General features: G+C 42.5%; 1 protein-coding gene across 1 annotated transcript in view; it reads right to left on the bottom strand.

Annotated features, from left to right (window-relative positions):
- Positions 1-21858, bottom strand: part of LOC150090473 (immunomodulatory peroxidase-like) — a 400214-nt gene that overhangs the window by 181465 nt on the left and 196891 nt on the right. Inside the window, exon 4 of the mRNA XM_090390327.1 lies at positions 12592-12815. Coding sequence (XP_090246453.1) covers positions 12592-12815 — 224 coding nt within the window. The remainder of the gene's footprint in view (positions 1-12591; positions 12816-21858) is intronic.

Below are 21858 nucleotides of genomic sequence, written 5' to 3'. Positions count from 1 at the left end.
ATATATATATTAAACTTATACATTTAATTTTTTATTCCGGGGTGCGCCTAGTCGTTTTAAGTAAAATAAGGGCGCGCGAACAAAAACGTTTGGAGGCCAGTGGTGTAGAGCGAAGAGGAACGATTCTGAAGCGACCACAAAGAGCTGAATATTTCGAGTGGAAAGGGCAAGGCGATTTCGATAGGGTAAGGATTTAGTTGCGTGAAGTGTGTGAGTGAGAAAGACATTCCTCTCGTGGGGACCAAATAGTATTTTTCAAGCGAGCTTCGGCTACAAGCACTTTTCCGGTAAACCAAGAAAAGATCAAATGACTTTTTGGGGGAAAGTTACAGAAACGTTCCCTGCAAAATGATTTCGTAATTAAATAAAAATAAATATATTATCTTTTTTGATTTTACACGCGCTTTATCTTATGTATGTCTTATTTTTCGCCGCGTAACATCATAACGTAATGGAAATCTGTCGCATTCTCGGGTTGAGTGATCCGTCAGATGACGTCCGTTGCCCTGATTCGCGTGAAGTTCGAAATGCGGTGATTCCATCCACGACCACTGCTGTCCCGCGACCTCCTCACCGGCTTAGACACGACGGCCGTCTGTTTTTAAAACGTACTCGTTTCATTTATGGGTCCCCGTGCTGTGGATTTTTGACGTCATTTGGCCTCCGCGTTTGCTGGGGACGCCGATCTAAACTTGTTTGTAAATTAAATTTTCTGTTTATACTCCAGCACGACAACCAAGTCGGAAGAGTTTACAATAAATCGTCGATACAAATATTTATCGTATTTAGTAGTCACGGGCTCGAACCCCGTCCACTCAAGGAACGCGTGCCATGCACTCTCGCTCCTGACCACTGGGCTACCTCAGGCCTCGAAATACGCTGTTTTGCCATTATCTAAAGCAGTGGTCTCAAACTCAAATTGCACGCGGGCCGAATGCACGATCTGAAAGCAGCTGACGGGTCCTACGTTAGTTTATCTCCATTTATATAGCAATATGAACTGCGTGCGCAGCTGCGCATCCAGCTGACCAACTAGTGACTGACTCGAGGAAAATATGTATCAGAAGTACCAACTCAACAGAAAAAACCGGAAACATCAGAATATTGAAGCGCCACCAACTGTCGGCTGGTGAACTAAATTTACTGATTGCACCGACGTGGGAAGTTGTCCCACCTTACCCCAGTCACGTGGCCTGGCATACAAGCATACGGTGACAAGACAAAGCCCCAACCTGTTCATTCTCTCTCTCTCTTTTTCCTTCAGTAGCAGTCGCGCACATAAGCTCAGTCCATATCTCGATCTCTCTAAAATATAAGCACCGTATTTAGCACAAATACATAATTGAAATGTATTCGCGGGCCGTGTAAAATTGCTTCGGGGGCCTGCAGTTTCAGACCACCGATCTAAAGTATTATTGGAAATGTCAGATGCGTATTCTTTTCACAAAACTCTCTCTTCATTTAGTTCTCCCGTTGTTCTCATTTTATGTTTCTTTATTTAACTAATAGCTTTTTGTCGTATTCGCTGTTCGCGGGCAGATCCATTCTGCTGATATCGCAGAACACTCGGCCTCTCCCTCTGCTCCTTCGGCAAGGTAAAACCGGTAAGGTGGGTCAGGGAACGAGGTTCGCCGCTATCTAATGGCTTCTATTCTTTAAAACACGTCTATTCGCTGAACCGTGGACTCAAATTACGCTGTTCAATTAACTGAATGCAACAACAATCGCCATCTCTATTTAAATAAGTGTTTAAATAAAACTGGCATTTGCATTTTATTTGGCAAAAACTGCTCGGAATGTATACTTACAATCTGATTATTCTTCTTTTAAAACTGCTTTTTCGCACGCACTCAGGGTGGTGGAACTTCAGTGAAAGCTTCGTAACTCCCTGATTCACTGAACATCAGGCACTCCCCTAAAGAGAGAATGCATGTGTGTGTCTGTTATTTGTATTGGGGTGGCAGTCGTCCAACTCCACCTCATTTCACTGTGCTCACTACACAAACTGTATAAGAAGGTCTGAGCACTTTGTATTATGTTTGTTTGTGTACTGAGTCTGGTTATGTTGTATGTGTTGTTTCAGGCCACCAGGGAGCAGCCAACGTCTGGAAGATTGCTGCATGGTGTATGTCCCTAGCCAACGAGGAGGCGGGTCTGGTTCTACTGCCTGCACTAGCCGTATGTCAAAATACTGGATCCTTCCACTTGTTCAGATTACGAAAAGGAGGTGATTATCCCTCTGTATAAGGCAATGATCAGACCACGCCTTGAGTACTGCGTGCAGGTCTGGAGGTCTCATTTTAGGAAGGATGTAGATTTGCTTGACCATGTACAGAGAAGGGCAAAAAGATTGGTGAGGGGAATGAAGGGATCCTCTTACCAGGAGAGGCTTAATTCTGCAAATTGCAGTGGCTGTAGACTATTATTATTATTATTATTAAAATCCGTTTATTAAAATAGCAAGTGTTTGCTTTCACCCCACGACCGGCTAAAAGGGTGTACAAAATGCAAGAATTGCAATTATATACAATATAAGAAGAGTGTACAAAAATGCACGAATACAATTATTTACAATAATTTACACAAGTGTGTATATTTACAATACTGTTTACAAGTTCACTCATTGTCAAGATTATAGTTGAAGTAAGCAGTGCGCTTCTGAGATGCTCTTCACTCTCTACTGCTTGCTTTCGGAGTATTTCACAGGGTCTATTGTCAATGAGTTGAAAAGGTTCACTGCGTTGTTTGGGAAGAAGTTCTTCAGACAGCACAGGTTGGATAGTGTAGAATGCAGTGGTAGGTAGGGACTGTCATTACTGCGTCCAGCACGTGGAGTAGAGATAAGTCCTCGAAGACTGGGGGGCATCAATTACACCGGTAAGCATCTGAGAAAGAAGAAGAATATTCCTGGATGCAATGTGAACTCTCCAGGGAGTGATATTTAAGTTGGTATATAACACAGCCCTGGAGATGGTGAAAGCATTGCCCGTGACCCTGTTCATCCATCGCATTACCCACTACTCGACTGCGAGGAATCTATTTATGTACGACGTTGGGACAGAAGACCAGATTGCTGATGCATACAATGCGATAGGTTGTAGGCACCGCTGAACGTATCCTCCGACTACATCTACGTTCAGTAACCCCGTCAGCTCTTGTCGAATTGCCCACATCGCCGAGAAAGTTTTCGTTTTCATGGTCGAGAAATGGGTCTGAAAAGTGACGCCCTCGTCCCAAGTCAAGCCGAGGTCGGTGTGAGACTTCACTTTCCTTATCTGCAATCCCTTGTGATGTCATTTTTTATTCTCTTTTTTGTGAAGGTAAGTTGAGCTGACTTTGATGCATTTATTTCCAGACCTATTTGCAGTAGATATGCTACAAGGCTGTCGATTAGGACGGAGACTCGCTGATTAGTCAGGCGAGTTTGTTCAGCTTCTTTAGACATATAATTTGAGGTCGTCTGCATACGATGAGAAATCAGTATACCTTGCGAGGAAGGGTTCAAGGGCAGCGGCGAACAGTACACAGGATAGGACACCTCCCTGTGGTACTCCTCTCGTTATACTGCACTCCTGTTGGAAGGATTTATAGCTGATAATGAGTTGTCTTGGTGTAAGGATGCGGTTGATCGTTTTTAGCAGGCTTCCAGTAATGCCAAAGTACTTTTCCAGAATGTTGATGAGAGCGAGAATTGAGAGCTTATCATAAGCAGATGAAATATCCAGGAAGATGGCGTACAGCTGAGATTTACTGTTGAGAGCAGTTTGAATTTTAAATAGGGTATCCAGTAGGTTTGTATATGTAGATCTTTTGGGGATCACGGTATGCAGATGTTTCGGTCTATGAGAGAAGCATTGGTCGATCACTGCTGATAAGATAGCTTTCTCAAACACTTTTAATAGAGAGCAACCCACTGAGATCGGTTTCAAGTCCTTAGGTTCCTTTGGGTTTCTTCTTTTGGGTAGGGGTTGTACCCTGTAGTGATTCCACATTGTCGGGATTGATCCGGACTTCAATATGCGATTAAAGATTAGAAGAAGGGGCTCCACAATGAAGGCACTACACACTTTAACCATGAAGAGAGGGAAGCCGTCAGGACCAATTGTAGATTTATTAGGAAGTCTATTGATGGTATTTATAAGGTGTTGCTTTGTTAGCGTTATAGTTGAAAGGGGCTGTCTGGAGTGCATGATGAAATCACTTAGGTTTGGGGTTTTTGGGTCTAATGGCAACTCGTTGAAAGTCAAAGATACCCATTCCTGAAATACCTTCTCATCTATATGGAAATCTTTGTTGCATTTGGATGTAATACGTTTCGAGTGGTTTATTCTGTTGAGTGCCAGCTGCCGGATTGCATTTCGTTTACATTTGAGGAAGGTTGCCCGCTCTTTCTTGTACATCTGGTGGTCAGCTGAGTTATGGTACTTTTTTTATATTCTGAATGCTTTTTGTTTCCTCTTGAATGCTACCTGGACTTCGGCATTGAACCATGTATTGGATCTATCAGAGAGTTTTAATTGTTTGGAAGCTCCTTGGGAGGCAATTTCAAGCAGCTGGGTAGCCAGGTTAGATATAGCAGTGTCTATTGATTCCTGTTGTAGATCCTTCCAGTTTATTTCTGTGAGACGTGCAAGGATGATCTCTGGGTTTAAATATTTGATGGAGAATACTGTTTTGGTAATCTTCTTGTTCCTGAGAGCTTCATCAGTGTTTGAGTTTACAGTGACGTTGAACTCAAACGTGATGGGAGAGTGATCGGAGGGGACTAGGTGATCTGATTGAGGTGTATTAAAGCCTTGAATGGGTTGCGCACGCTGAATTTGATGGGATCCTTCCCCTTGTTCACATTACGAACGTAAGGGGGTATAAATTGAAATTGAAAAAGGACAGATGTAGATGTGCGGAAATTTGCCTTTAGCCAGCGGGTGGTTAATTGCTGGAACAAACTTCCATCTGTCGTTGTGGAAGTTGATAGGTTGAATAATTTTAAGGAGGAACTGGAGGCATTTGGAGGGAATGGTGTGATTTTTTTTTTTTTTTTTTTTTTTGCTGATGCAAAAGAAAAAAAAGAGTTAATCAAAGGTCCAAAACTTGTGCAAAATAAAATTTATTTAAGAAAATATGTGCGCAAAATATAGGACTACGAATTAGAAATTCAGTGATGAACATCCAGTGTTGATACACAATATTTTGTTCGTACTGACCTCGAAGTAGTTGAAATGGCATCGATATATAACGGTAGTCTTATCTATTAGCGAACTGTTACTCATTTGACGTAGTGCAATATCATGGCAACTCGTTGTGAAGGCAGTCACAATATGAGATACAATCCAATCGATGCCCCTTCAACTACTTTCAAGTTCACTACGAACAAAATATGGCGTATCTGCACTGGACGTTCATTAATAAAACTTATTATACGATGCAGAGACATGCGAACATTAATATCTCTGCATCGTGCACAGACATAGTTGAACTTGTGTATATGCAAGGTTCGCCCAGAGCAGGAACCGAACAAGAATTAAGGAGCTGATTGTCCCTTTGTAACGGTCAGGCGACACCTTGAGTATTGCACACAGGTCTGGAGGCCTCATTTTCGGAAGTGACACGCTTAAATAGGTGCAGCAAAAGGCAACGAAACTGATGAGGCAAACGAAACTTTTGTCTTACCAAGAAAGGCTTCAAATATGCAATTTGCAGCGTGTGGAGACTAGGCCCTGCAAGGATCTGATTCAAGTGTTTAAGACTTTGAATGGATTAAGCGAGTTAAATGCTGACTGGGTTCTTCCTCTTGCCCTGACTATGCGCATGAGGTGGCGTCAATTCAGATTGAAGAAGAAGGGTTGTAGGATACACGTGAAGAGATTTGTCTTGAGGCAGTGGGTGGTTGATTACTGGAACGAACTTCCATCTTGTTGCGGAAGTGAGTAGTTTGAACAAATTCAAGGAAGAATTAGAGAAACCAATAGAAGGGACGGGCATGTATGATGTAGAATTTTTTTTTTTTATTTGCCTGACGCTTTATAAGCTTGCTTTCACGCATCATTTTCCAGTAGTAATGGTAAGTAAGTCTTTCCAACCAACTAAAGAAGATGCAAAAAGGATTATCAGGAAACCGTACAACCCTACAGATCGTGTAAGCGTTACCCCCAGCTTTATCAACATTTCAAGTTTCAGCCACTGGAGGAAAGAAGAAACGTTTCTATGACGGGGAATTCCCAAAATGAGTTGCAGCTTTCTTCGGTCATTATTTCCACCCATCTAGAGCAACTGCATCTCACCGTCCCTACAAAGTTAACGAGTAGTTTTGAGAAATTATTATTATTATTATTATCCGTTTATTTCCATAAGGAAACCACCCCGGGACGGCAAAGTGCCAGGAGGGTGCTAAGTACATATCAGGGTACGAGATACTACGTGCAGTGGGTTACATATACTGAACACGTAGTCTCGTCCCGAAATATTATATACACATTCTATGTTTAATATATACAGTATTTACACATTGATGATTCTGTACATACATTACACAACTGATATATTTACAATTCACTAATAATTCCATCTATAAATTACATATTTACATAACTGTTACAGAAGGTATATTTTTACAGTCAACAAATTATTATTGTTCTGAAAGCAGAAAGTTTCTCTTTTACTCTAAATTCTTTGGTACTTTGCAGCCGATTCATATTTTGGTAAGTCTGTACGAATCCTGGAAGATCTCTTTCCGGTATGTTGCATCCTCACACAGTTTTTCGGCATCTATGTGTAGTGAGTTAAATATTTTCGCTGCATTTGATGGGAAGAATCTTTGCAGGCTACTAAGATTGTTCAGGACTGGACGCAGTGGATTATTTACTTCCCCGCAACGTCTAGCAGTGGCACGCGGTTTAACTAGAATATTATCCAGGACTGGAGCATCCACTCTGCCTGTGAGCATTTGTGCGAGAGTGTGTATGTTCCTGTTAATTGTCCGCTGCATCCAGGGTGTGATGTTAAGGTTTGAGTATAGAATGGCCCTTGAGATAGTAAAAGGGTGGCCAGCAACTCTGTTAAGCCATCGCAAGAACCAGTACTCGATCCCAAGGACGGACTTATAATGTGAATCTGGAGCTGAAGACCAGACTTGCGAGGCATACATTGCAATTGGCAGGACACACATTAAAATGTACTTGGTCGCTAGCTGAGGATCCCTAATTCCTACCAGTTCCTGTCTAGTAGCCCATAAAGCGGCGAATATTTTTGTCTTCATATGGGCGAAGTGTTGAGCAAAGGTGAGTCTGTCATCCCACTTAAGACCCAGGTCCAGGTGAGAGTGCACTTTTACCACATTAGACCCGTTCACAGAGATCGAGATGTCATTTTTATTCTGCTTGCAAGTTATGGTCATTTGGGCAGACTTCTGCGCATTAATACGGAGCCCGATGCAATCCAGGTAGCTCTCAAATTCTCTGATTGTGCTATTTGCCATCTGACAAATACCTTCTGCTGATTCATGGTCTTTGGAAGTGATGAAGAATTTCACATCGTCAGCATATGTTATAAAATTGTAGTACCGTGCAAGAAACGGCTCCAGGGCGGCCGCGAAAAGAGTAGCCGAAAGAACTCCCCCTTGTGGCACTCCTCGCGAGATGGTAAAGCAAGATTGTAGCTTTTGGTGCTTAACAATAAGTTTTCTATGTTCTAGCAGGCTGGTTATTATAGTTAACAAATTTCCTCTTACATTAAAATAATTCTTTAAAATCGCAATGAGCGCTGGAATTGAGACGTTGTCGTAGGCTGCGGAGATATCCAAAAAAATAATATCAATTTGCTCCTTCTCATTTAGTGCTCTCTGCACGCGAAAAAGGGTTTCCAGTAAGTTTGTTATTGTTGATCTACCCGAAATAACTGAGTGCAAATGCGGTGGTCTATGGCTGAAGCAGTGTTGATTGATGGTGGGAAGCAGTGCTTTTTCGAATACCTTCTGTAGGGTGCAGCTGACAGAAATTGGTCTGTAATCCTTAGCCAATTTTGGGTGTTTAATCTTTGGTATTGGGGTTACAATGTAATTTTTCCAGGCTTGCGGGAAAGCTCCTGACCTGATGATTTCCTGATAGATGTGCAGTAATAGATCTATTATAAATGGGCTACTTATCTTAAGGATGAACATTGGAAATTTGTCTGGTCCAACAGTGGCCTTATTGGGCAGATCGTTGATTGCTTTCATTACGTTTTCTTTGGTGATTTGTATTTCACTCAAAGGAGGTCTTGTTGGTTCCTCTATTGCCGAATGGTTTCGCTTGTTTAAATCTTTCAGGAATTCAAAAATTTTGTTACCATTATCAGTGTTCTCAATTTGATTCAGTCCATGCAGGTTACTAAAAGTGTTATTAGCCCATTCCTTGAAAATGCATTCGGTCATATTCTCTGTGCTATTTCTATTGCTAGTAATTCTTTTTGCTCGTTTTAGTTTGTTATGAACAACACTGCAATGTGCCTGTCGTTTTGCTTTGATGAAGTGTGCTCTTTCTTTCTTATAACGAATGTGATCGGCAGGATGACCCGTTCTTTGCCATTTTCTATACAGTTTTTGCTTCCTGAGGAAACTTGCTTTCAGTTGTGGGTTAAACCATTCTTTTGTTCTCTCAGATATTTTGATTTCTTTTGCTGCTCCTTCCAATGCTGTTTGGTATAGCTTTTTAGTAATCATTTCTAAAGCTTCGTCTACCGGCTTTACTTGCAGGTCATTCCAGTTGTAACTAGTCAGGTGACTGAGAATGACCTCTGATTTAATATACTTCACGGAGAAAAGATACTTACTTTGCTTTTCCCAGTTCGTGTGGTTACCCTGCATGTATTTGTGTATCTTCAGTGCTGCTTCTATTTCAATGGGATTGTGGTCCGACTTAAATTTTATGCAGTTTTGCGCTAGCCTTATGTCTAAGGAACTATGATACAACAGGTCAAGTTGCTGCATTCCCCTTGTCACTGGTGTCGGAAGCTGCGTTAAGTGCAATGCACCCAATGTCGCATCCAGCTCTTTCTTGGCCTCCCTGTGTTTCGGAAAAGGCAAATTAAAATCTCCCGCTATTATTGTGTCGACTGATGGCTTTAGATTTGCAGCAAGCCAAGCATAGAGTTCGTTTCTTGTCTCCTTTGAGTGCTCAGGTGGGAGGTATATGATGCATAACTGTATTTTCACGTGCTCTTTTGAAAAGGTAACGCAAATCCCTTCAAAATTATTTGAATTGGTTTTTCGTTCTCTTATAGGCTGGTATTTATTTTGGTAGCAAATTATAACTCCCCCTCCTCGCCTATCTGTTCTTCCGGTTCCCACACATTTGCAGTTTGCTGCCGCAGTTAGCCGATCTAACTGTTTTCCATTTCCCAACCAGGTTTCGATTAGGCAAATGAAATCCAGGTCCTCGTACATCATCATCGTTTGTAGGGTGTGGAGCTTATTTGAGATGCTCCTCACGTTTTGTACAAACAGGTGGATGTGATGTTCTGCATTCCCAGCTGGGGGTAGTTTTCTTGATTGCTATTGAGCCCGATTCCTTGCATCATTTTTAACCAGTGGTCTGGCCCATCTGTCTCTGTAGGGCTTGACTAAGGTACCTACTGGCCAGGCGCTTACGTCTCGTAGGCGAGTTGCTTTATCTGGTGGACAAGAGATTATAAAGGAGGAGTAAGCTGGGTGTCGTGTTTTCACCTGCTTTACTTCCACAGTTATCCCATGTTCGCCCTCACACATGGCTTTAATGTTTCTGGGCTGTGTTGTGGGTCCCAGCCTTGATACAAAAATTTGCTCTCTGGTTGCAACGGAAGTAATGTTGTACATTTCAGCAAACCGTTTGTTTGTTTCAGGTGTGTTACAGGAAGACACGTTAATACTTTCTCTGTGAACTGGATTACGTCGTCGGCCGTCCTCGGCGAGAGTAGGCATGAAATTTTGGGATGGGCGGGTTTTTCTACCCTCAAAAGTGTTATGCTTTTTAGGTAGCATAGTGATGTGCGCATAAGTGTGTGGGTTTGCAGGAACATGATTTGAGGGGGAAGATGTAACTCTGGAGTTCGTACTCTTGGAATACATGCATGCTCCAATCATTTCAGTTGATTCCTGTTGTCCTAATATTTCTGAGGCTTCTTTATTTTGGTTTCGACTTTTCCTAGTGGAATGTGTGGAGCCATTTCCTTGTGCTGCCCCTAAAGTTTCACTGGATTTGGTGCTATTGCTTGCGAGGTCCTGCTGCAAACAGACAGTTCGCGGCTGGGCTTGAGATTCACATATTATTTGGCTGTCTTGTAGTTTTGCAATTCTTTCTGATATGTTTTCCTCCGAATTCAATTCTTTTCTTGTCTTCTGTTTGTGATTTTCAATGCTTTCTGTCCTCCTGTACAATCCATGCATATCACTTCTACTTTTCTTTGGGTAGCTCTGCCTCGCATAGCAAGTTTCGTCGGTTACGGGAGCCGTTGAGCCACCTTGTGCAACGAGGACGGATTCAAAGCATCCTAGCTTTTCCTCCAGTCGTTTAAGGGTGTGCAATATTTTACTGTTTTGTTCTTTGAGAAGAAAATTCTCTTCCTGCAGTTCCTGTAGCATTTTATGTACAGGGATGAAATTGCTCGCGAGGTTTTCAGCGTATTCCACAGCCTGCATCGAAAAGGGGCTGATGCAGTCTGCAAGGATATCCTTTAATTCCGTACGCGAGACATATTCTTTACGGTTCTCTTCCTGCCTTTCATCCGGGCTATGATTGCTCCTCTTTCTAGCGAAACCCCCTTCAGAGTGCTCGCAGTCTTCTGGGCAAATATCGCATCCCAAGGTTTCAAAAATTGATCCTTCAGGATGGCCCAAGATGCCATTTCCAAGGTCAGTCTGCGAGAGGATTTCTCTTGTTGCTTGTTCAAGGTCATTAATCTGTTTTGTGCAAGAATCTTCACAAATGACTTCATTGGGTAATTCTTCATTATTTTTCTCTGTTTGTTGCCTACAGGCGTTACATTCAAACTTGCGTTTTCGAGTTTTGTTTAATTTCTTAATATCTACAGAAGTACAATCAGGCTTATTGCAATAGTTTTTGTGACAAGTAACGCATTTAATTATGAAGTCATCATTGGTCAGACATATACAGCAAGTAAGCGGCACGGCTGATGCGCTGAAATCTGTCATTCTGAAATGCAAATGGGGGCTGGAATTTCAGTAATTTCGAGGAAGGTAGTCTTTAGTATAACAAGATAGGGCACTTCTATCGTTCGATGACTAGCCTATGAAATATGCAGGTGGAAATGGGGGAGGTTTTAATCCCTAACTTTGTCACAGCTTGACCTTGTCCAGAGCTTAAGTGCCGTATTGCCTTAAGCAGAATATTGCTATGTTCCGCTGCACTGAATCGCTATAAACCAACCGTTCCTTTCAACTATTACCCGAAGTATGAATGCTTAAAATCAAGATTAGACATATTACCTGTTCAGGATTCCATTAGTAGACACTATATCCAGATTCCACTTCTCATAAGCTCTCTGTCAATATGCAGTTCATTTATGATCCTTTCAGGTTAACTTAGGTATTTGAGTATTTTTAGGAGCACATAATTCAGTAATCACTGACCTTCGCCACCTAGTGGGGTCAATGTACGAGAAAGTTAAATCACGAGAAACAATTTTACGCGCGGGGCAGTGAGGAGGGCGAACAGATCGGACACACGTGAGGTCCGATCTGTTGCAAGGATTTCATTCTGTGGATTTCAGGAAAGCTTTTTTTCCTGAAATCCATCACGATGCCCGAAGTACATCACGAGGCACTCGTGAGGCCCGACCAAAAAGAAGTCTTATTGTTCTGGATATAGGTGAACTGTGTTCATCGAAAATACTGATTTATGGTCTATTTTTGGGAGACTGTTTGATTGCTTCTACTACTTGTACCGAACTTAACAGCAATAAAAAGAAGTTCTTATTGTCCTCGTGAACAGTCGGTCTTTGCGCAATTATTCCAAGATTATCCGCTGATTTACAGTAAGGTTTCATTTATGGATTATGCAAATTGCTCGTGTTTATATATTGTAGGTAAAAGAATTCTTCCCACTCTATTTCTTGTGACCCCGTATCGTTCCCAAACCTGCCTTGTCGGTCGGCAGTCTTGCTCTTCGGGCGATCTATACACGAACGAACTTGTTCGCTAATTGCCGTTGCACAAATTGACAAGCTGCTCGTGACGCTCTTGTCCACTTGAATGTAACTTCATCGACTAATATAATCACGAGAAAGAAAGTTCCGTTTCGAGAGAGTAATAGTCCAGTGGAAACGGTAAGAAGATTGTAATAAGTAAGTTAAGTTAAGATTGATATAAGTAGTTTTCAGGGTACTCGTATTAATTAATACAAGTAGCTTTCACGTACCGTGAAACCTACTCGTATTAATCTTAACTTATTACAATCCAGTTGCTGTTTTCACTGTGGATGTGCGGTTGTTACTCTCTTAAATCGTGCAATTCAGTACTACGGGGAAACTCTCCTTTATAAGTTTTGTTTTGTTTTTTCTCGGTGCGTGCATTGCTCATTTAAGCTGCGCGTGCTTGGGAGGACGAGTAAAAGTTTCGCTTACCGTCGGAATATTCCGGAGGGAGCAGTCTTTGGAAGCAAGTCGCAGCCCGTCCCCACGTCGGTTGCTTGACGTTGTTGCAGCTGCCGTCGAAGGTTCTGAACTTGCTGTCGGTGCACTGGAGGTCGTAATGGTCGTGGCAATTCTGCGACGCTATCTGCGCGTGTCGTCCTTTCAGCTCCTCGTGAGGGAGGGCGAGAGTCACCTGCTCCTTGGACAGGCCCATTCTGAAGAGAACAAAGCGACTGTTTTATTATACATTCTCTGCAAAGGTTGCGCAAAATGTACTGCACAATCTAAAATTACTTCGCGATATAAAATGCACTAAAACCATAAAATCAACTACGTTAGACTCGCGCTGCCGTGTATTCATCAGCGAAGTCAGAGGAGACCCCGGAACAAGAAACAGCGGGACTTTTGCAGATGAAGAAAGGGAGGGCAAGCGAAAAACGACTTGTTCTGAGGAATTCCGGTTTAGTTCTACCTGCACGGTTGGACAGAACGTGTACAGTTCGACCAACCTCCTCGTGGCGAGGACGCTACTCAGAAGTAGCCTAGCTGGTAATCGCTGCTTTCATGTAACTAATGGCACAGAAACGCGCATAAACATTACACTTTATATGTTCCTCATAGAGAATTGAACTAACATTTATCCACCCTTCTCAGACACAAATCCGTCCACACGCACGCACATTAGCAACACGTTTTTCTTAAGTGAATTCTGTTTCTTCGTTATTTTTTCGCTGGTTTAGATCGAGATCCATAGATTGGTGTCATCCACGGTTTGGTGCGATGACACCAATCGGAGCGGCAAACAGATCTCAGTGGTCCATCCAGGCTTGAAGTTAGCTGAGGTGAATTCCGGAGACGGGATAAAGAGATCGAAATACCAGACGTTAACGTAGCCCGATTTTCCAGTGAGTTGTTTTACCACGAAAGTTATCTTAGTTACTCCAAAACGGTGAGCAAGAAGGAGATGAAATCCTCAAAATCACCTCACACGAACCGTATGGAACAGTTCAGTTGAAGGAAGTTGCATTTTTTCAATGCTTGCCTTATAATGGGGCGGTACATGAAGGGTAGAACTTCAGTATCTCATAATGAGCTGATTTAATGCAATAAGTGCTGCGATTTGGGATGCAGAAGTAGGAGGCCACAGAATCGAAGCATATTCCAAGACTTGTAGAACAAAATTTAGGTAAAGTAAAATGAAGCTGAAGAACTAGCGAGGTAGACGAATCGTCTCAAGAGTCTTAAAACTTTGATTGCAACGTATTATTATAGAGTTCAACGTGAGATATAAAGGGGCAGTTAGCACGACAGCTGACCCCTGAAATCTTTAACTTCTCTACACCTTAGTTAAAAGGGGGCGGAACCAATATTATACTCGTGTAAGATCGAACCGACATGTCGATCACTGAAGGTCGTCACATTGCATTTAGAAATGTTAACTTTCAAATTATTTACTTTAGACCACATTTCAAATTGGTTAATGGCGCCTTGTAAGGCCAAAAAGGGAGATTTTTCCTGGAATAATTTTATAAAACTTCCGATCGTCCGCATATTTATAAGTGATGCCCATTGTGAATGCAGACAACTGGAGGACGGGCGCCACGTAATGGACTCTTGTAACATCTACCTGGACCTACGTAATTAACCTTCACTGAGTCTAAATTTAACCACATTCAGTCTGGAAAGCAAACTGTTAGAATCAAATTCCCTAGCAGGAATGCCCCTACAGTTTTCAAGAGGCGCTGATATCATTTCTCCACGTCCCATAAATTATAGGATCATTTTGGCCAAAATTTCAAGTTACCGGGTAAATATTTCGACTGGATTGCAAGAAGTTTTAATTTAGCCAGCGAGTTATAAATTACTGGAATAAGTTACCGACATGGGTGGTAGAGGCTGAGAGTTTGGGAAAATTCAAAGGTCATCTGGATAGTTAGCTACGGAAAGAGGAAAAAAAAGAGAGAAACATATAAGTTATCTATTTCCTTTTCTCTTATTATTTTTTTTTTTCTTCTTCTTCTTCTTATTTTATTTTATTATTTTATTTTTTTTTTTGGCTGGTGCAGCATAAGCCATAGGCTTCGTTGCAACATGTGGCCATTACTAATGCTAATACTAATACTAATACTAAATGAGACATCCAGACCAAACATTCCCGAAGCTGCTCTGGCTCTCCTCTTATCTGCTCTTCCCTGATCAACGGCCACAAACACAACTGAATGAATACCGAACTGGACATCCTCTTGCTAGGAATGAAGGCACTGATCTGAAAGCACAATCATACTCACTTCATCCAGCTAACCAGGGAATATCCTAGTGGGATTTGAAGCGTCTTCTGACGGTCAACGTCTGCTCTGCTCTGGTGCACACCCTGATCATTCCATCAGACAAGTCACCAGCACCAGCGAATCAACTCTTCGATAGTCAAACTCAACCGATGCCTCAATTTCCCAGTGACTCCTCGCAGCAAGCAGAATTTCTACTCACGCTTTTCCACATTCTCTTTTCTTCTCCACCACATGCCCTTCGCTACGGACAACCCCTTCTTGCACTAAGCATTTTCCTCTCCTTTGTTTTCTCTTGGATATGCCTTCTGCTCATCTCTCTCTGTATGCCTTCCCTGTCTTCTTCGTTTCTGTAAAATTCTCCTTTATTCTGGCTCCCTTCCCTCTCGCTATTGCAAGGGTGCAGACAGCCAGACGGGCGTTTATCTACTGCCCTGGTCTGGACCCTGCGCCGTGGACGGATCCTGGGAGGTTCTTTCCTGGTAATCGTGCCTCCTGTACCCGATTGCAGAGCAATCGGGTACGAGACATGATACTGCCATGGGGGTTGTCTTTGTGTGTGCGCGATGCAAGGAGTGTATCGATATCAGGCAACAACTCAGCGTTCTTGTGGGCCTATATGAGAGCTTGAAGGACAAGGTGGATGCCCTCGAAGAAACTAAATTGAGGGGCCCATCAAGCTCTCAGCTGCCCACATCAACGCCAGAGCTTGCACTTGGGCATGGCGTGACACAGAGACAACCCGCAAGGCAGAATGCGCTGGTCCCAAAGGAACTAGTAGTTGTTGGTGACTCTATTGGCAAGGGATGCAAACAAAAACAGCAAAGAGTTCTTTACTTATGTAAACTCTAGAAGGAAGGGGATGAATCAGATTGGTCCACTTGATATTGATGGGTCAACTGTTGATGATCCTGCTCAGGTAGCTAACAAACTAAATGAATATTTTGCATCGACATTCACACATGAGGAGTTATTCAGCGAGGGGAAGGCCAGAGGTGTATTCAACTCTAGCAGTAAGCTACAGAATCTTGAAATAACTGGGAGTAAAGTGGAGGAGAAACTGTTGAAGATAAACACAAGAAAGGCACCCGGGGTGGATGGGATCTATCCAGTTATATTAAAGGAGGCAGCAAAGGAAGTAAGCAAACCCATAGCCATAATTATGACAGCGTCCTTGGACTCAGGGGAGGTACCCATAGACTGGAAATGTGCAAATGTGACCCCAATTCACAAAGGAGGATCAAAGGCTGACACAAGTAATTATAGACCTGTGAGCTTAGCTTCTGTTCCAGGAAAATGAATGGAGGCACTGGTTAAAGAAGCACTGCAGGATCATTTAGACAAGACTTCAGTTATAGCTCAGACACAGCATGGTTTTGTTAAGGGGAAGTCTTGCCTGACCAACTTGATTGGATACTATGATGCAGTCACAAAAGAACTGGATGCAGGGAATAACTTTGATATTATATACTTGGATCTTAGAAAGGCTTTTGATACTGTTGCACATGGAAGACTGCTACACAAATTGGAGCAGTGTAACATTGGAGGCAAATTACTGCTATGGATAAAGGGGTGGTTGAGGGGGAGAAGACAGAGAGTGGTAATCAATGGACACTGCTCATCGTGGACTAATGTTATTAGTGGAGTCCCTCAGGGCTCAGTGTTGGGTCCATTATTGTTTTCTGTATTTATAAATGATATTGATGGTATATCAAGCTTAATGTCCAAGTTTGCAGATGATACAAAGGTTGGCAGGGTTGTCAAGGACACTACTGACACTATGCTGCTGCAACAGGATCTGGAAAGGTTGAGCAGATGGGCTGAGAGGTGGCAAATGAAGTTTAACATTGACAAATGTAAAGTACTACACATGGGAAACAGCAACCCCAGAGCAACGTATCAACTCTGTGGTACTACACTGACAGTGGTAGAGAATGAAAGGGACTTGGGGGTGGTTGTGCAGGCAGATATGAAGTTCTCTGAGCAGTGCAGACGGGCTGCAAGAGTAGCTCATGGAGTATTGTCAATGATATACAGGACGTTTTCCAGCAGCGATAAGGAGGTGATTATTCCATTGTATAAGGCAATGGTCAGGCCACACCTAGAGTACTGTATACAGGTCTGGAGGCCTCATTTCAAGAAGGATGTAGAGCTGCTGGAACGAGTACAGAGAAGGGCAACAAGATTAGTGAATGGAACAAAGCGGTGCTCTTACGAAGAAAGGCTTACGTTTTGCAAATTACAGTGTCTGGAGACTAGGCACCAGCGAGGTGATCTGATAGAGGTGTATAAAGCCTTGAATGGTTTAAGCATGCTCAATGCTGATGGGATTCTTCCTCTAGCTGAGAAAAATCACCTGAGAGGGCATAAATTCAAATTGAGGAAAGACAGATGTAGGATAGACGTGCGGAAATTTGCCTTTAGCCAGCGGATGGTTGGTTGGTGGAACAGACTTCCATCCCTTGTGGTGGAGGTTGATAGCCTAAATAAGGTTAAGGCTCAGCTGGACAGGTATTTTGAACGAACAGAGGGGTGAAGTGGAAGTGGGTTTTTTTTTTTTTTTTTTTTTTTGGCTGATGCTGCATAAGCTTGCTTTCTTGCATCAAATGCCTCTACTAATGCTAATGTTATTGTCAGGGAAACGGGGAACATGCTTTGTAAAAAGGATAGGTGGAACAGGACCAGGGTATGTCTGCCAGGGGCAAAGGTTGATGACGTTGTAGAGCAGATATCATCTTTTAAGGGCACAAAAGGTGATATAGTTGTACACGTTGGCACTATGGATATTAAGAGCAGGAGACCGGCAGAATTACTTAACAAGTACAGGTCACTGTTGAACAAAAGCCGAGAATTAGGGTTGAATTTGAAAGTGTCTGCAATTCTGCCCAGACACGATAGGAGGGAGTATATGATGAGAGCCTTGTCGATCAATTCGGCCCTGGAAAGATTGTGCAAGGCTCATGGGGTAGAATTTTTTTCAGCCTGGACTGTACTTGTTAACAGGAGAGACTGCTTCTACAGGGATGGGATACACTTAAATAGAAAGGGTGCAAGAATATTTGCTGATGCTATCGAGGCAGTATTAGGTGGGTCGGAAAACTGCTAGCTTGGGGGGAGACAAAGACCAATAGATTGACAGTAGCCACTGGCAGAGGTGAAAGAGATTCTTGCACTGCTTCTGTTGGAATGAACAGCAGCCGGGAAAATAAGATGCAGGATTAGAATGAGCAGAAGCCTGAAAAACAAGCTGCATGATATTTTAGAGACTGCTGGGAGCCATTGCGGTACAAGTAAACACATGGGTTGTGTTAGGGTAGCTAAGAATAGAAATAGGTGCAGGTACACTTGCGTGTACACCAATGCTAGGAGTTTAGTAAATAAATTTGATGAATTTGAGGTATTGCTCAAAACATCAAAGGCAGATATTGTTGGGATATCAGAGACGTGGTGTCACACAGATATAAGGAATGCAGAACTACAATTTGGAGAGTACAACGGCTACAGAAAGGATAGACAGGATAGGAAGGAGGGAGGGGTTATGCTATTAGTTAAGAAACACATGAAAACCAAGGAAGTGAAGCCAGTCGACATCGCTGGACAGTGCAGTGTTGAGTCAGTTTGGTGTGACATAAGCATTGGGAGATCAAAATTGAGAGTAAGAGTGTGCTATAGGCCTAATGACTCTGATGAGTATAATAAGGAACTGTACAGGGAAATAGAGTGGGCCAGTAAATCAGAGACTTATAATGGGGGATTTTAATTTCCCAGATATTGACTGGAATTTGTGGGTTGGTCACTCACACACTAGCCAGGCTTTTGTGGATTTATTGGATGATTATTTTCTACATCAGCATGTTCGGGAGGCAACTAGAGGGAGTAATACTCTTGATTTGATTATCAGCAGTGATTCTTCATGCATTAAGAATCTGCAGATAAATGAACCACTAGGTGGCAGTGATCACAGTGTGCTGAAGTGGGATTTACTCAAAGAGGTAACTACCATTAGGGGTAAAGGGAAGGGTTATTGCTTCCGTAAAGGCGACTACGATGGACTGAAACAGTATTTAAATTCTATACAATGGTACCAACTGATGATGTTACCAACAGCAAACTGAAAATGGGAAGCATTCAAAGAACTTATCTTGGAAGCTACTAGGCTTTACATACCAACTAAGAAATATTGTTCAAGGTTTAGGCATAAATGGATGTCAGATGAACTAATGAGGCATATGGCAGAGAAGAAAAATGCATGGGATACATACAAATTAACACGTGACCAGAAGCCTATGATAGATACAAGTTGATATGCAACCAAGTTACAAAGGAGGTTAGGCAGGCGAAGGCAGATTACTAGAAATCCTTGGCAAGGGATGCAAAGAAAAACAGCAAAGAGTTCTTTATTTATGTAAACTCTAGAAGGAAGGGGATGAATCATATTGGTCCACTTGATATTGATGGGTCAACTGTTGATGATCCTGCTCAGGTAGCTAACAAACTAAATGAATATTTTGCATCGACATTCACACATGAGGAGTTATTCAGCAAGGGGAATGCCAGAGGTGTATTCAACTCTAGCAGTAAGCTACAGAATCTTGAAATAACTGGGAGTAAAGTGGAGGAGAAACTGTTGAAGATAAACACAAGAAAGGCACCCGGGGCGGATGGGATCTATCCAGTTATATTAAAGAAGCCAGCAAAGGAAGTAAGCAGACCTTTAGCCATACTTATGAGAGCTTCCTTGGACTCAGGGGAGGTACCCATAGACTGGAAATGTGAAAATGTGACCCCAATTCACAAAGGCTGACACAAGTAATTATAGACCTGTGAGCTTAACTTCTGTTCCAGGAAAATTAATGGAAGCACTGGTTAAAGAAGCACTGCAGGATCATTTAGACAAGACTTCAGTTGTAGCTCGGACACAGCATGGTTTTGTTAAGGAGAAGTCTTGCCTGACCAATTTGATTGGATACTATGATGCAGTCACAAAAGAACTGGATGCAGGGAATAGCTTTGATATTATATACTTGGACCTTAGAAATGCTTTTGATACTGTTGCACATGGAAGACTGCTACACAAATTGGAGCAGTGTGACATTGGAGGCAAATTGCCGCTATGGATAAAGGGGTGGTTGAGGGGGAGAAGACAGAGAGTGGTAATCAATGGACACTGCTCATCGTGAACTAATGTTATTAGTGGAGTCTCCCAGGGCTCAGTGTTGGGTCCATTATTGTTTTCTGTATTTATAAATGATATTGATGGTGGTATATCAAGCTTAATGTCCAAGTTTGCAGGCGATACAAAGGTTGGCAGGGTTGTCAAGGACACTACTGACACTATGCTGCTGCAACAGGATCTGGAAAGGTTGAGCACATCGGCTGAGAGGTGGCAAATGAAGTTTAACATTGACAAATGTAAAGTACTACACATGGGAAACAGCAACCCCAGAGCAACGTATCAACTCTGTGGTACTACACTGACAGTGGTAGAGAATGAAAGGGACTTGGGGGTGGTTGTGCAGGCAGATATGAAGTTCTCTGAGCAGTGCAGACGGGCTGCAAGAGTAGCTCATGGAGTATTGTCAATGATATACAGGAATTTTTCCAGCAGGGATAAGGAAGTGATTATTCCCTTGTATAAGGCAATGGTCAGGCCACACCTAGAGTACTGTATACAGGTCTGGAGGCCTCATTTCAAGAAGGATGTAGAGCTGCTGGAACGAGTACAGAGAAGGGCAACAAGATTAGTGAATGGAACAAAGGGGTGCTCTTACGAAGAAAGGCTTAAGTTTTGCAAATTAAAGTGTCTGGAGACTAGGCACCAGCGAGGTGATCTGATAGAGGCGTATAAAGCCTTGAATGGTTTGAGCATGCTCAATGCTGATGGGATTCTTTCTCTAGCTCAGAAAAATCACCTGAGAGGGCATAAATTCAAATTGAGGAAAGACAGATGTAGGATAGACGTGCGGAAATTTGCCTTTAGCCAGCGGGTGGTTGGTTGGTGGAACAGACTTCCATCCCTTGTGTTGGAGGTTGATAGCCTAAACAAGTTTAAGGCTCAGCTGGACAGGTATTTTGAACGAACAGAGGGGTGAAGTGGAAGTGGGTTTTTTTTTTTTTTTTTTTTTTTGGCTGATGCTGAATAAGCTTGCTTTCTTGCATCAAATGCCTCTACTAATGCTAATGCTAATGCTAAGAGACCAGTCGAACAACATGCTACTCACGTAACCCACACCAACTGGCTTTCCAAAGTTGTGTATCATCACAGAATACTTAGAGCGGATTTTCGGGAAACCATAGGAATCGCCTAACAAATACACTATGTCCACAGCCACTAGCTGGTTAAAATTCCTGACGCGTTGAGTCATACCAGGGAGCTACTATCTGCGTAATGATAATACCCAAAAAGAAATAGAGAAGTCCAGGTTCTGATGTGTCCGTTCCCGATAAGTCCACTGGTTGCATTTAAGTCATTTCTTTACAATGGGATGCTTTCAGATTAATAATTTGAGATCAATTCAAAGAGAAGAAAGAAAGAAGGAACAGTCCAGCTTGAACTATTGCATCAAGACTAGATCTTGTAGATAATTTGTAGCCACGTGAAGAAAAGAATGAGTGAAACAGTCTGCATCACTCTAGGATGCTCACGATCATGGTTGCAGCAGGACAACGTGAAGAAAATCCTACACCGGAATCAGTGCATCACAAGGAGACGCAAGAAATTAGGTAGTTGCAGTTAACGCATTGTATCATAATGAGATACAAAAGAGATCGGTGCACTCTTTATGAAACACAGCAGAAATGCCAGCCAGTTTTTTCCACAGCGCCCTCAACGAGGCTGCGTCACCTGGACACGAGACTGTGCAGCAAAAGGTACAAAGGACAACCTATGGTCAAGATAACGTTCTATTCATTTATGCAGGCCATTATCAAAACTATATCTGAGAAGCTTATCTAACAGAACCCGATGGTCTAC

Source organism: Mastigoproctus giganteus, chromosome 2 (genome assembly GCF_048544385.1).
Source record: "Mastigoproctus giganteus isolate SK-2022 chromosome 2, ASM4854438v1, whole genome shotgun sequence".
NCBI lineage: Eukaryota > Metazoa > Arthropoda > Arachnida > Uropygi > Thelyphonidae > Mastigoproctus > Mastigoproctus giganteus.
Note: the sequence above shows the minus strand (reverse complement) of the source record. Positions and strands in the feature narration are given on the sequence as shown.